This window comes from Lolium rigidum, chromosome 7, assembly GCF_022539505.1.
Source record: "Lolium rigidum isolate FL_2022 chromosome 7, APGP_CSIRO_Lrig_0.1, whole genome shotgun sequence".
Classification (NCBI taxonomy): domain Eukaryota; kingdom Viridiplantae; phylum Streptophyta; class Magnoliopsida; order Poales; family Poaceae; genus Lolium; species Lolium rigidum.
Genome location: NC_061514.1, coordinates 264954467 through 264967829, shown reverse-complemented (window position 1 = coordinate 264967829; position 13363 = coordinate 264954467). Strand labels below are relative to the sequence as shown.

At 50.3% G+C, this 13363-nt stretch overlaps 1 protein-coding gene across 1 annotated transcript; it reads left to right on the top strand.

Moving 5' to 3' along the window:
- Positions 1 to 881: 881 nt before the first annotated feature.
- On the top strand, positions 882 to 7728 carry LOC124679240 (protein TIME FOR COFFEE-like). Its single transcript, XM_047215037.1, has 12 exons — positions 882 to 1669; positions 1770 to 1915; positions 2011 to 2347; positions 2439 to 2835; positions 2952 to 3003; positions 3180 to 3269; positions 3382 to 3625; positions 3710 to 3779; positions 3874 to 3958; positions 4049 to 4474; positions 4577 to 7145; positions 7258 to 7728. Exons 1-12 carry the CDS (start codon positions 1162 to 1164, stop codon positions 7263 to 7265), a joined length of 4932 nt encoding a protein of 1643 aa, XP_047070993.1. The 5' UTR covers positions 882 to 1161; the 3' UTR covers positions 7266 to 7728.
- The last annotated feature ends 5635 nt before the right edge of the window (positions 7729 to 13363 follow it).

The window sequence follows — 13363 nt, the reverse complement described above, 5'->3', positions numbered from 1 at the left end:
ACATGCCGTAGCATCGCACGGGCATCTTTCCTAGTCTAATCAAAGACAATAATTATATGGTAATCCGTACAGTAAGCACTGCCATCTTCCCGATCTCCTCCCTCGCTCATTAGATCAGAGGCATTATTAATTCAGTGTCAAAAAAAAGGGTGGGGGGAATTTATATTCGGCGTAGGGCTCGTAGTGCGGTGAAGGTTGGTGGCCGGTGGGGTCGACGGTGACGTCACATCGCCGGCCACGTCGGCGCCCACGAGCAGAACGTTATGAAGAAAAAAGAAAAGCGGATGGGACGGGGAGATGCCCGGCTGGGCCCGCACTGCTAGGCTGGTCCCCACCCGCACTGCCTGGCTGGAGACTTTCCCTCCGCTTTTAACCCACCCGCAGCAACCGGTGCGCGCAGGCGCCACGTCATCCCGGTTAAACCCCTCCTCCAATACTGTCCTGGTCAGGCCCATCCACGTGGACCCGCGCGTGGGGCCCGGGTAAAGCGGACAAACCATGCGTATTAAAATGCAGATATAATATTAAAAATAAAAGGAAATTAAATAATAATAAGTAATGGGACCTCTGGCCATGACGCGCCCACCTCCTGTTGCCGGTGGCCGCTTCGGTTTCGGGCGCGAGACAGGCACGTGGCGGTGACGGGCGCTCGTGCTTGTTGCGTAAGGAAGCGTGGAGGAGATTTTATTGCGGTGGGCGGGTCCCACGTGAGGCGATCCGAGGGCGGCGGTGGGCGCCACGGTGGCGCCGCGTGTGCGGGACCGTCGGATGCGGGATCCCCGGTCGGGCGGATCCTGGCCGTCGGATGCGGGAGTGGGCAGCGACAAAAAGAGGATGAGGCGAGGCCGCCTAGAAAGCCAGCCGGGACGGGTGGGAGGAGGCCATACCATAGCCAGAAGCCGCCCAGAAGGAGAAGAGAAGGAGAGGTGGAGCACTAGGAGTAGCATAGACAGAAGAAGAAGAAGAAGATACTTGCGTAGAGGCGGCCTCCGTCCGCGGTTGAGAAGGAGAGCGACCGAGCTCTCTCCATCTCTCCTCTGCCATCTGCCTCCGCGGAGTTCCTCCGTCGATTCGTTCAGGCGGTTGGTGCTTGGATCTGTGCGGCGGCGGCGGTGTGACTCCGGCCAGCGGGAGATCGGACCCGCATGTCTCAGATCTGACATGGAGCGGATCCGGGAAGCCAGGAGAGCCGGCGTGTCCATGGCCGGCGGGCCGCCCCAGCCGCGCCGGCGGCTCAGGAGCAACGGCGGCGGAGGCGGCGTTGCCGGCGGCGCCGGGCCGAGGGACTCGCCTCGGTCCGAGCGGAGGCGCGGCGACCGGCTCACGCTCAACGGCAACGGCCGCGACGACGGCGACGACACCTCCGACGACAGCCTCGGCGACGACGACGACGACGCCGACGAGGAGCTCGCCGCGTCCGCGCCGAGGTACCCGCCGCTGCAGCGCCGCTCGCCCAGCACGGCGCCCCCGCCGTCCCCGCCGCAGCCCGGCGCCGGACACCACCACAGCAGCAGCAGCAGCGGCGGCGGCGGTTACCACAACAACCACCACCACAACCACGGCCAGCAGCAGATGCAGCGCAAGGGCGGCGCCAATCCCAAGAGCCCCATAGTCTGGAAGGCGGCCGACGAGATGATCGGCGTGCCAGTACCCAGGAAGGCCCGCTCAGGTACGCACGCCAAAGGAAGGAAATTTCATCCGTTTGCCGGCCTTCTCTTCTTTACCTCTTCCCTAATCTCCCCGATGTTTTGCTGTGTACTTCGCTGCAGCTTCTACCAAGAGGTCGTCGCACGAGTGGACAGCCCCCGGCGGCGGGAGCGGCGGCGGAGGGGACGGCTCGCAGATCCAGCGACCTTCTTCACGGCCGATCTCGCCGGCATCCGCATCGACCACCGCCCCAGTCAAGAAAAAGCTGGTGCGTTTCTGAGCCCGACAGAACCCATCTCCCCTCGTGATTCCACATCTCCTTCTCCCCCCATACTGATTTCTCTCCCTCTCTGTCCCTCACAGAAACCATTCAGTGGCGGTGGGAGCAGCGGCGGTTCGGGGCCAGTACCGAAGCAGCGGCCGCCGTCCCAGGCCCCAGCTCCTCCGCCGGCAGCCCCGCCACAGCCTCAGCCACCGAAGATTTCCAAGTCGCCGTCGTTCATCCAGGAGGAGATCGAGGTCGCCGAGGTGCTGTTCGGCCTCACCCGGCAGTTCCCCTGCCCTCCCAAGCAGGAGAGCACCAACCACCACAAGCACGAGCCGAGGGACGCGCCGGAGATCAAGTCCGGGAACTCCTCGCCGGCTCCCTCGTCGACTTCCGGCGTGCGGCCGGCGGATTCGTCCTCCCTCGCCACGACAGGTGGGCAGCTCGGCAATTTTATCTTCTGATGACCTTTTGTTGCTAATTTTGGGTTTGTGGGTCTAATGAACTCTCGACTGCCTTTTGCCAGCGCCGAAGAGGAAGCGGCCGCGGCTGGTCAAGTACGACAACGAAGCCCGGCCGGCGAGCCCTGCGAAGCCAGACTTGAGCGAGCCGTCGTCGAGGCCGGAAGCGCCACCGGCGGCGAGATCAGATGCGAAGGCGTCGGTGTCGGCAGTGGCCGAAAGTGGCGCCAGCACCACCGCAGGTGGTGCGCAGCAGGAGGCTTCCCGGGAGGCGGCGGAGAAGAGGGGAGAGGACCACAGAGGAAGAGATCCAGAGCTCCGGATCAGCGAATCAGATCGGCGGGATCAGAGGCCCGAGAGCCGCGCTGAGCCGGCGCCGGCGCCGCCAGGCAAGCCGGACGGCGAAGCTGCGCCGGTCGGCTCCGAGGCCCGAAATGGGGAAGCCACCACCGCGACAAAGAGGTGGGCCATTTGGATTTGTATTATTATTATTGGTGTTGTGATAAGCATTATTGCCTTTGGATTGTGCCGATCTGGGTTAGTATATTCACGATTTCTTGTGAATTATTATTTTTCAGTGAGCTGGCATCCGATGGCGCTCGGCGAGAAAAGTTTTGCATCGATCTCATGGTGGGTATATGCTTTCCTCTGTGTGTGTGTGTGTGTGGTTGAATTGGTCTCCCGGAATTTGTTGGGCAAAGATTGATAACGACAATTTTTGCCGCAACTGTTGATTGCCTTTTTTGTTTTCTTTTTAGCTCTTTTTTTCTCACTTTTTCTCTCTCCCTCCCTGCTTCTTCTTCTAGGCTCCCCCTCCTGGGAAGCTATCTCCTGACAGGGATGGCTCCTCCGACCCTGATGCGGATAAGAAGGGATTGGATTCTGAGATGGACGTGGTGGGTGCCTGCTTCAGTTTTTTCACAAATTCTTTCCTCGTCAGCTCGAGCATTGGATGTTTTGAGTCTCTGACCGATCTTTTCTTTGTTCATTTTTTCGTTCTGATTTCAGGCTAGCCGAGGAAATTCTGAGAAGAAAGATGTTGAGAGGACTCGGAGAGGCCTGGAGATCAATCTGGAGGACGAGAAGGTGCAGAGGATTCCTGCAGATGAGCCTGCTCCGAAGAAGCTCACTCTGCAGCTGGATTTGGAGAAGCCCAGCCTAGGTGATGAAAAATCGCCTTCAGAACGACGCCAGCCGCAAGTGCAGCAGCAGCACAAGTCGTCAAAGACTGAGATCAAGAATGAGAAATCACGTAAGAATTTCGCTGGGTTTCTTTCCCATTTTTTTGACTGGTTTTGTACAAGGTTGTTAATTTGGGATTTTTCTCGTTTGGCAGCTCTACCTGCGGTTTCACCACCTATGCCAATGGCTGTTGGAGGCTGGATGGGGGGTTTCCCACCCTTTGGGTGAGTTCTCATTGCTGTTGAATTTGTTACTTGTGCTCATTCTTGCTCCCTGAAGTATTTGTGGTCTAAAGCTTGCTGTCTCTTATTTTGTCAGTTACCTTGGTCCAGTTCCGGGACTATCAGCTCCAGGACTTCATCATCCTATGGACATCAAGCCGGGTACCTCTGCTGGATTACAGGTTTGTTTTCTCACTCCAGCAATGCTTCGGTTCTGTACATTGGAGTGAATTTCTTTCCCAAGTCTTATGGTGGTTTTCGCTACATTGCAGCATGCTGCATTGGTTCCTCCGCCGCCGGTACGACCGAAGCGCTGCGCTACACATTGTTACATTGCACAGCAGATCCAATACAACCAGCGCCTCCAGAAGATGAACTCATTCTGGCCCCCGACAGCGGCTGCCGCCGCTGCCGCAACGAGATCCGCACCATTCTTTGGTCCGAGAGGACCATTCAACATGGGCGTCGTGCCACCTGCTGAGGCTGCCTCCCTTCTCGTGAACCCAATGCAGGGGAGCTACCCTGTCCGTGCCCCACTGCAAGAAACTAAGGCTCCGTCGATCGCCGCTTCTCCTTTCCAGGCGAGCGTCTCTAAGGATAAAGTGGCATCCAGCAGTTCTGCCGCAGCTGAATCAAACCAAAGGAAGCAACCTCCAGCTCATGAAGCGCAGCAGTCCTCCCCCATGCCAAACATGATGGTACGTGTATGGTAGATACTTCAGCTGTCTATTACTACTACAGTAGTATTTCTTATGATAATTTTTGTATTTTCCCCTTACACATCCTTCTGTTTTTTGCAGCAAGGGCCAGCATTCATCTTTCCATTCAACCAACATGCTGCAGCAGTGGCAGCTGCAACTGCAGCCAGTCGAATGGGTGATACAAAATCTTCTGGAGCCAGCAGTGCGATGCCAATGTCCGCCACTACCCACCCTTCGGCAGCGCACCCTGGTGCCCCGACCATGAACTTGAGCTTTGCCAACTTGCCGCCAGGGGCTGATGCCCAGTTCTTGGCTATACTACAGAATGGCTACCACCCATTCCAGGTTGCTGCTCATCCTGGAGGACCTCCATCATATCGAGGCATGGCACCACCAGGCCCAGGTGTACCATTCTTCAATGGGCATGTCTACTCTCCCCACATGTTGCACCCATCACAGCAGCAAGGTGCCCAGCAACAGAATCATCAGAAAAGCCCTATGCCAAGCTCGTCCACTTCGTCTCAGAAGCATCAGCCACAACAATCACAAGGGCAGCAGGGATATGCACCGAATGCTAACGCTGCTGCCGCTGCCAACAGTTCCCAGAGCTATTCAAGTGGCAACCAGCGTCCTGTTCTATTGCATGGCCTCGCCCACCGACAGGATACTGACAAGACTGCGCAGGATGGTCAATCTAGTGATGACAAGTCATCACACCATCAGAAGAGCGGGTATGATCATAATTTTGCTGTTCCAGTTCATCTTCCGAATTTTGCATTGATGCCAGCTGCTGGTAATCAAAGCGAGAAGAAGTCGAATGATCACCACCAGCAGCCACCAACTAGTCGAGGCCAGGGGGTGCGGATTGATCTTGCTTCATCTCAGCCTTTTGTGATGCCCTTTGGTGCTCCTGGTTCTGCCCCCACTGGTCTCGACTTCTCTTCGTTGGCACAGAACCATGCGCTTTTCCAGAGCCATCAAGAAGCAAGCCGCCATGGTTACCCGCAGCTTAATTTTGCGGCAGCCCAATCTGTTCAAGCTGGTCAGCACAAGGTCCAGCATCAAACTGCTACAGAAGCCAAATCTGTGGCAGTAGATTCATCTTCAGCACCGAGTGCTGGTGATCATGAGAGAAGGAAATCAGCATCTGCAAAGTATTCGGGTGATCCGCAGCAGCATTCTCTGTCCTTCTCCAAGCCAGAGAACAAGTCTTTTATGCACCCTTTCCTTGGTAGCAGCACTAATGAGAGTTCATCCCGCACTTTGAGCCTTATTGGTGCAGAATCTACAAATGCCTTTGGTTCAGGCAGCAAAAGTGCTTCTAGTGCAGCAGCTACGTCAGCTGCTGCCCCATCTACAGCAACCATTGCCCAGCAGCAACACCAACAGCAGCAGCAGCAAATGCATCTGCAGCTGCAGCAACAACATCACCATCACCAGCAGCAGCAACTCCAACAGCTACAGCAGCAACAGCAGCAGCAGCAGCTCCAGCAACATCAGCAGCAGCAACAACAACATCAGCAGCAGCAACAACAACAGCACCAGCATAATTTGCTTCAGCTTCAGAAACAGCAGCAACAACATCAACAACAGCAGCAAATGTTGCAAAATCACCATCTGAACTCGCGCCCCAGGTCTGCTGCACCATCAGCTAATGCAAGTGGATACTCAGACCGCCTGAGTGCGGCCAATTTTCAGAACTTAATGTATCAATCTAGTGCTGCTCAAGGTGGAGTTCCTGGTCAATCGCCCCAGATGAAAGCATCGTCGATGAGAGTGTCGGCTCCACCATCAGCTGCATCTGTCCCTGCTGCATCTCCACCCTCTAATTTGATTATGCTGAAGAACAGCGGTCTCCACCAGCAACAAGCAAAATCTCTACAAGCTCTCTCTTCCCCGAATCACCAATCACAAAGTATGAGTTCGTCGAAAATGGGGCCTTCCCTTGCTAATCTTTCTACTGGAGGGGCAGGGGATATGTCTCGATCTTCAAATGCTCCTGTTCCTTCTGGTTCGCCATCTAATTCAGTGTCCAAAAGCACTGGTGGTAGCCCACCTGCTTCTGGGAGTGCAAAGGGTGGGCAGTCGGCTATGCAGTTGTCATCACCTCAACAGCAGTCAAGTAAGAACTCTGGTTCGGCATCATCCAAGTCAAGTGCGGCGAATCACTACAGCAGTATGCCAATGCCATCGATCCTTGGCCAGCAACCAAACTCTGGCGGTAAGCAGCAGCAGTCACAAATGAAACAGCAGCCGTTCCCAACACAAGGTCACTTCTTCATCTCCAGCGCGTACGCACCAGCACAAGGTCCTCCTCAGCATATGAACGCCGGAGCTGCTGCTGGCCTGTACCAAAAGCGTCCAGCTGACAAGACGCAGCAGCAGCAGCAGATTCCCCATCAGCAGACATCTGGTTCCATGCTCTCTCTCAGCTCGATGTCCACAGCTACTATTCCAGCTGATGCAGGGAAGGCTCTTGCAGCGGCAGCTGCCAGCAATAACATGAAGGGTCTTCATCCAACGGCTGGTGGTTTTATGCAACACCTTACAATAGCAGGCCAATCGGCGAGTGGCTCGCCTCACTCTCAGATGTCAGCAGCTCAACTGACGTTCGGAGGAGCAATGCCGATGCCCGTAAAGCCTACAAGTGATCAGAAGCCTGCTGCTGGTAAGAGATCTACTATATCTTTCTTTCTTTTATAGATGCAGAAGAGTTTGTTTGTTCCATGTACCAATATAGCTCCGTTCTTTGGCCTAACATGAAACCATTATGTTGCCAGGCAAGTAAAATGCTCCAGATTTCTGAAGATGGGAGTGCTAATCTGAGCTAGTTGATAATTTTGGGGAAGGCGTGGAAGGCTGCTTCGCGGAAGAAAGAAGCAATCGGAAGAAGAGCTGCAGATGCAAGGCGCTGGCTGGCCCCGTAGTTGAAGATGGCTGATGCGCCCCCATTTCATCCAAGCAGGGAGCGCTTGCAATCGAGTAATCAGGAATGGCTGATGGGAGTGATACTTCTGTGTAGTAGTAGTAGGTTATCCTCTCAAAGGTGGAAAGCTGGAGGGTGCATAGAATCTCTTTTTAGCAGTTTTATGCAAGGATATGTCAAAAGCTGGTTTCTCTGAATTTTCTTCCTCTCCCATCCCCTCCAACTGCTGCTCTCTTTAGCTTTGTTCTTTTTGCTGTTCTCTTGACTGAAGGAAGATTTAATTAGAAGAATGCAGCAGGACGAAAGGGGACTTTTGTAATGCTCAGCTCTGGTGTTCCCCCTCTTCTTCCCATTTGTGTTTTGTCAATACTCTGTTTGGCTTGTTTTAGAGACAACTGGGGCAGAGAGGGGGGAAAAGAATCTCCCAAGTGACGATGATATCCATGATTATTATTAGCATAGCATGACCATGACCTACCTTTTGGGGTGTGTGTTGTAATTAGCCTTGTAGAAGAAGTGGATCAAGTGATGATAATTTTAAGAAAGCAATTCTCTATGGTCTGTGTGATGACTCGGCACTGAAATGCTCCCTCATCCTAAAAGTGCAGCTCCTGGTGCGCAGTCCAGCACGCCACTCCAGTCCAACCATTATTTGTGTGCTATCTTCTTCTACCTATCATGCTGAATGGATCACATGGAATTGGCTCTATAATAAGTCTCTGGGTGATCACACGTGTCTGGCCTAATCACCGCTGGACGTGCAGTGCAGGTTGAAAAGTATGTGAACATTTTGAGCAGGGGACATCGCTTTCTTTCCTTGGCGCAAGCATGGTGTTGACATCTTCTCCTGTCCTGAGTGGGGGAGTGGGGTGGGTCGTAGTACGAGCGAGCCCCCAAGCTTTTTGTCCAGATGCACCGATCCGGTTGGTGACATGTGATTAATATCGCGTGCCGGATTTGCCGAGTTACCCGTGTTTCTTTTCCACCATGACCTTTCCAGCAAGCACCCATCCATTCAAACAAACATTGGCATGGCTTGTAGGGACAACCACTTGTATCTTTCTCCGATATCTTGTGCATGCACATACATATCAGCTGGCCCCCTCGCCACTCATTATTGCCAAAAACATTTGTCTTTGATTGGGAGGCGCCACTGCTTGTCGTGTCTCCAGTTGTTTTACTACTAGTACCAAGCAAAATCTCCTGTTCCTCTCGCTGTCATGACGTGGTAACCTACCTCTTGCGCAAGTTACTGGTTCTGTCCACCATTTATTTCTTTATTTTTTTTATTTTTTTGTTTGCGTGAAGCCCTAGACTTGTTATCCATGACACATAGTACTAAGTAGCATAAAACTACCATAATTGAGCGAAATTAATCAAACGCCAACACTTCATTTTTTCTAACATGGAAGAAACGCTAACGACTATTGTGTGTGAATTACCGCTATTAGGGCAGGCCCACAAGACGGTAGATGTGGCACGGGGAGACGACACCTTGTAACAACCCTTACTAGCCCTGTCGAAATGGAAGGAAACTGATGTTTCATCAATTTTCGTCACGCTCGCTCAATCTCCCTCGTGTTCTCTCACTCCTACGGTGATGCCACCGATGCAAACTCTATGAGCAGTGGAGGAACTTGTTGGGGATCATAGTACAACAAAAATTCATCCTACGAGAAAGCCCAAGATTGGAATATGAAGATGCGTATAGATTAGATCTAGATCTGGATCCTTACCGGCAAACACATCGGAGAGCGGATCTGGCGAATACACGGTGATGTAGATCCCCATAGTTAGGCTTGTCCCTCCCAGCCGTGGGCTTCTCGCTCGAGGATCAAAACCACGATCCCTCTGCCGGTATTCACTAGTCATGGTCAGCAATCGGACATGGCTCTACCGTCCAGAGAGGAGAACTATCAAATCACTGTGGTGGAGGAGCAACCATTCGGCGAGAGGGGGAGAAACCATGTGAAGGGCGGGGGGGGTGAGGGGCCGCTCCTCCCCTTTATAGTAGTAAATAGCATAAAACTACCATAATTGAGTGAAATTAGTTAAACACCAACACTTCATTTTTTTCTAACACGGCAAAAAACGCTAACGATGTGCGTGAATTACCGCTATTAGGGCGGGCCCACAAGTCGATAAACGTGGGACGATGCCGTGTAACAGTCGTTACTAGCGCTGTCGAAATGGAAGGAAACTGGCGTTTCATCAATTTCCATCACGCTCGCCCAATCTCCCTCATGTTCTCTCACTCCTGCGGTGATGCCAACAGCGTCCCCCCCCTTGATGGTGGCGCGCATGCAAACTACACGAGCGGCGGAGGAACTTGTTGGGGGATCATAGTACAAAAAAAAAATCGTCCTACGAGAAAGCCCAAGATCGGACTATGAAGATGCGTATAGATTAGATCTAGATCTAGATCCTTACCAGCAAACACAACGGAGAGCGGATCTGGCGAAGACACGTTGATGTAGATCCCGTAGTTAGGTTTATCCCTCCCAGCCGCGGGCTTCTCGCTCGAGGATCGAAACCACGATCCCTCTGCCGGTATTCAGTGGTCCTGGTCAGCAATCGGACATGGCTCTATCGTCCATAGAGGAGAACTATCAGATCACTGGGGTGGAGGAGCAACCTTTCGGCGTGAGGGGGACAACCCATGTGAGTGTGTGTGTGGGAGGGGGGGGGGGGAAGAAGTCAGAACCGTAGGGGGTGAGGGGCCGCTCCTCCCCTTTATATAGGGGAGTGAGACAAAGAGCTATAGCTTGGGACCTGGCGTTATAACTTAATTACATTTTAGGAAAAGCTTTAGTAAATCAAATGTTAGACCAGTAAAAGCGTGGGGCATTTATTGGAAGAGGTAAAGTTACAAACATGAGGTTCAAAGATCATTTGATGTAATACCAAACATCGAGGAAGTCATGAGTGAGATGCAAATAAGTAAGTTTCCTATTATTGTCGCTGGATGAAGATTGACAGCCGAGCTTCATCCGAGATAGATTGAAAATAGCCTAGAGTTGATAAAAGAGTTATGCTGATATGAAAAGGAGAACATGACGACCACAAGTCGTAGATATGGTATATTTAAGAGTAAGTCAGATAAAATAAGTGAAAAGATTTGGAATCAAAGAAAAAACGAGTCTCAGATACATTGGACCATTTCCTATTCTGAAATAAAATGGAGCAGTAGCTTATGAACTGGAACTACCAGAAGTGATATGCAAGGTTCTTAATATATTTCATATCTCAACTAGGGAAATGTCTCAAACCACCGAAAGAACCATTGCCGCATGTAGAGCTAAAATTACAATCAGACTTGACCTACAAAGAGAAACCATGAAAGATATTAGCAGAGAATTGGAAGAGGTCAAGAAACAAAGAAATTACGTACTGTAAGATTCAGGGAAACATCATCCCCACAGAGAAGCTACTTGGGAGAAAGAATAAGATAGAGATCATACTCAACTATTTAGGTACAAAGTACAATAACTTCAGGATGAAGTTGTTATTAAGGGGGAGATGATGTAACACACCAGGTTTATATTACACGGAAGGTAGATTTAGAATGTTGTGCATTCATCAGAAATTGTGGGGGATTTTTTTGCTTTTCTTTAAAACACAATATGATTGGAATTTTACTATGAATTCCTTATGATCTAGGTAGTTGTCATGTTGAATGTACCTTGATTTTTTGAATAAACTTTGTTGATATTTGTAGAAACATGAAAATATGGAAAATAGAATTACAAACACAATATTTGAATCCAAAAATGAATATGAACATTGCAGTCAAATTTCAATACAGTCAAATTTGAGTTCTGATACGTCCAAAACGTATCTACTTTCCCGAATACTTTTGCTATTGTTTTGCCTCTAATTTGTGTATTTTGGATACAACTAACACGGACTAACGCTGTTTTCAGCAGAATTGCTCTGGTGTCTCGTTTTTGTGCAGAAATCCAACTTTCAGGAAAATCCCCGGAATTAATGTCAAAGGGCTTATTTTCCAGAAGATTCACGGAGCAAGAAGGGCAGGCCAGGGGAGAGCCCACGACCCCCACACCATGGGCCGGCGCGGCCTAGGAGGGGGGTTGCGCCGCCCTATGGTGAGGGCCGCCTCGGCCAGCCTCTGACGCCCCCCTTTGGACTACTTAACGTCTTCGACCTAAAAACGCACGGGGGGTTAGACGAAATCGCCAGAAGACATCCAGAACACCGCCGCCATCGCGAAACTCCGTCTCGGGACCGAAACTCCGTTCTGGCACTCCGCCGGGACGGGGAATTGGAGGAGATCATCGCCATCATCACCACCGACGCCTCTCCATCGACCAACCATGTTTCCCCCATCCATGTGTGAGTAATTCCCCCGCTGTAGGCTGAAGGGGATGGTAGAGATTGGATGAGATTGGTCATGTAATAGCATAAGATTGTCAGGGCATAGTGCCTAGTGTCCGTAATTGGTACTTTTATGATATTGTTGCAACTTGTTATGCTTAATGCTTGTCACTAGGGCCCGAGTGCCATGATCTCAGATCTGAACATGTTATCAATTCATGATGATATTCATTGCTTTATGATCTTACCTGCAAGTTGTATACACGTATTGTTGTCCGGAACCCAAGGCCCCAAAGTGACAGAAATTGGGACAACCGAAGGGGAAGGCGGTGATATGAGGATCACTTGTGTTCACGGAGTGTTAATGCTTTGCTCCGGTGCTCTATTAAAAGGAGTACCTTAATTTCCAGTAGATTCCCTAGGGGCCCGGCTGCCACCGGATGGTAGGACAAAAGATGTTGTGCAAGTTTCTCATTGCGAGCACGTACGACTAAATATGGAACACATGCCTATTGATTGATTAGTACTTGGATACCGTTTTATTATTATCTGCAAATGCACTACCTTGATTGTTACATGAGTTTCTCTCATCCATGCAACGCCCGTTCATCCATCCCCGTGCCTACGATATTTTAATCCCGTTGTTTACTATAATCACTACTGCTGTCTTTGTTACACCGTCGCTGATATTTCACTATCGCTATCGCTATAAAACTGTTACTACTAATAAACTCTTGCGAGCAAGTCTCGTTTCCAAGTGCAACTGAATTGACAACTCCGCTCGTTAAGGCTTACAAATATTCTTTGGCTCCCCTTGTGTTGAATCAATAAATTGGGTTTTACTTCCCTCGAAGACTGTTGCGATCCCCTATACTTGTGGGTTATCAAGACTATTTTCTGGCGCCGTTGCCGGGGAGAATAGCTTTATTTGCAAGTTCACTTGGATTGATATTGTTCGCTGCAAATTCTCCATCATGGGTAAACCTCGCGATACTAAAGTCGCCATATTACCATCCACTACAAGAAAGGTACAACTCTGAGTACCTCTGCTGCTCTTGATTCACCATCTGTGATAAGTAAACTTGTTTCACCACCACAAGCTTCAAATGTTGGTACTTCTGCTAGATCTGAAAGTTCCTCTTATAATTTTGATGATGCTTCTACTGTGCTTGATAATGATGGTTCGTTAGGATCTTTTCTAGATGCTACAATTGCTAGGTCTAGACAAATTGAAAATACTGAAACTCCTAATGAAAATGCTGCTACACCTGTTAATTCACCTGAGTCCGTTGAATACTCTAGTGATGATCTTGATGAAGATTATGTAGAACTTGATGATGATTTCATTGATAAATGCAATGCTACTACTGGTACAAGTAATATTAAAAATCTTCTTGCACAACATACTGTTAGATATAAACTGTCTCCTGATCCTAAATTCGCCACATCTCCTATAATCATTAAGGATAAGGATTATGATTTTTCTCTTGATTTATCTCATATAGCTAATGTTGAGAAAACACCTTTTTGTGGTACTGAAAAAGAAAGTGCTGTAGAACACATGAATGAGCTTTCAACTTTGAGTAGCTTGTTTTCTGATGATATTAAGAAGCGTACTTATTTTT

What these genes read in the sequence shown, in the direction of transcription:
- LOC124679240 (XM_047215037.1), top strand. Translation starts at nt 1,162, where the DNA reads ATGGAGCGGATCCGGGAAGCCAGGAGAGCCGGCGTGTCCATGGCCGGC. An exon ending in CCCCAGTCAAGAAAAAGCTG is followed by an intron (nt 1,916 to 2,010) that starts GTGCGTTTCTGA and finishes TGTCCCTCACAG; the next exon opens with AAACCATTCAGTGGCGGTGG. An exon ending in GTCCTCCCTCGCCACGACAG is followed by an intron (nt 2,348 to 2,438) that starts GTGGGCAGCTCG and finishes GCCTTTTGCCAG; the next exon opens with CGCCGAAGAGGAAGCGGCCG.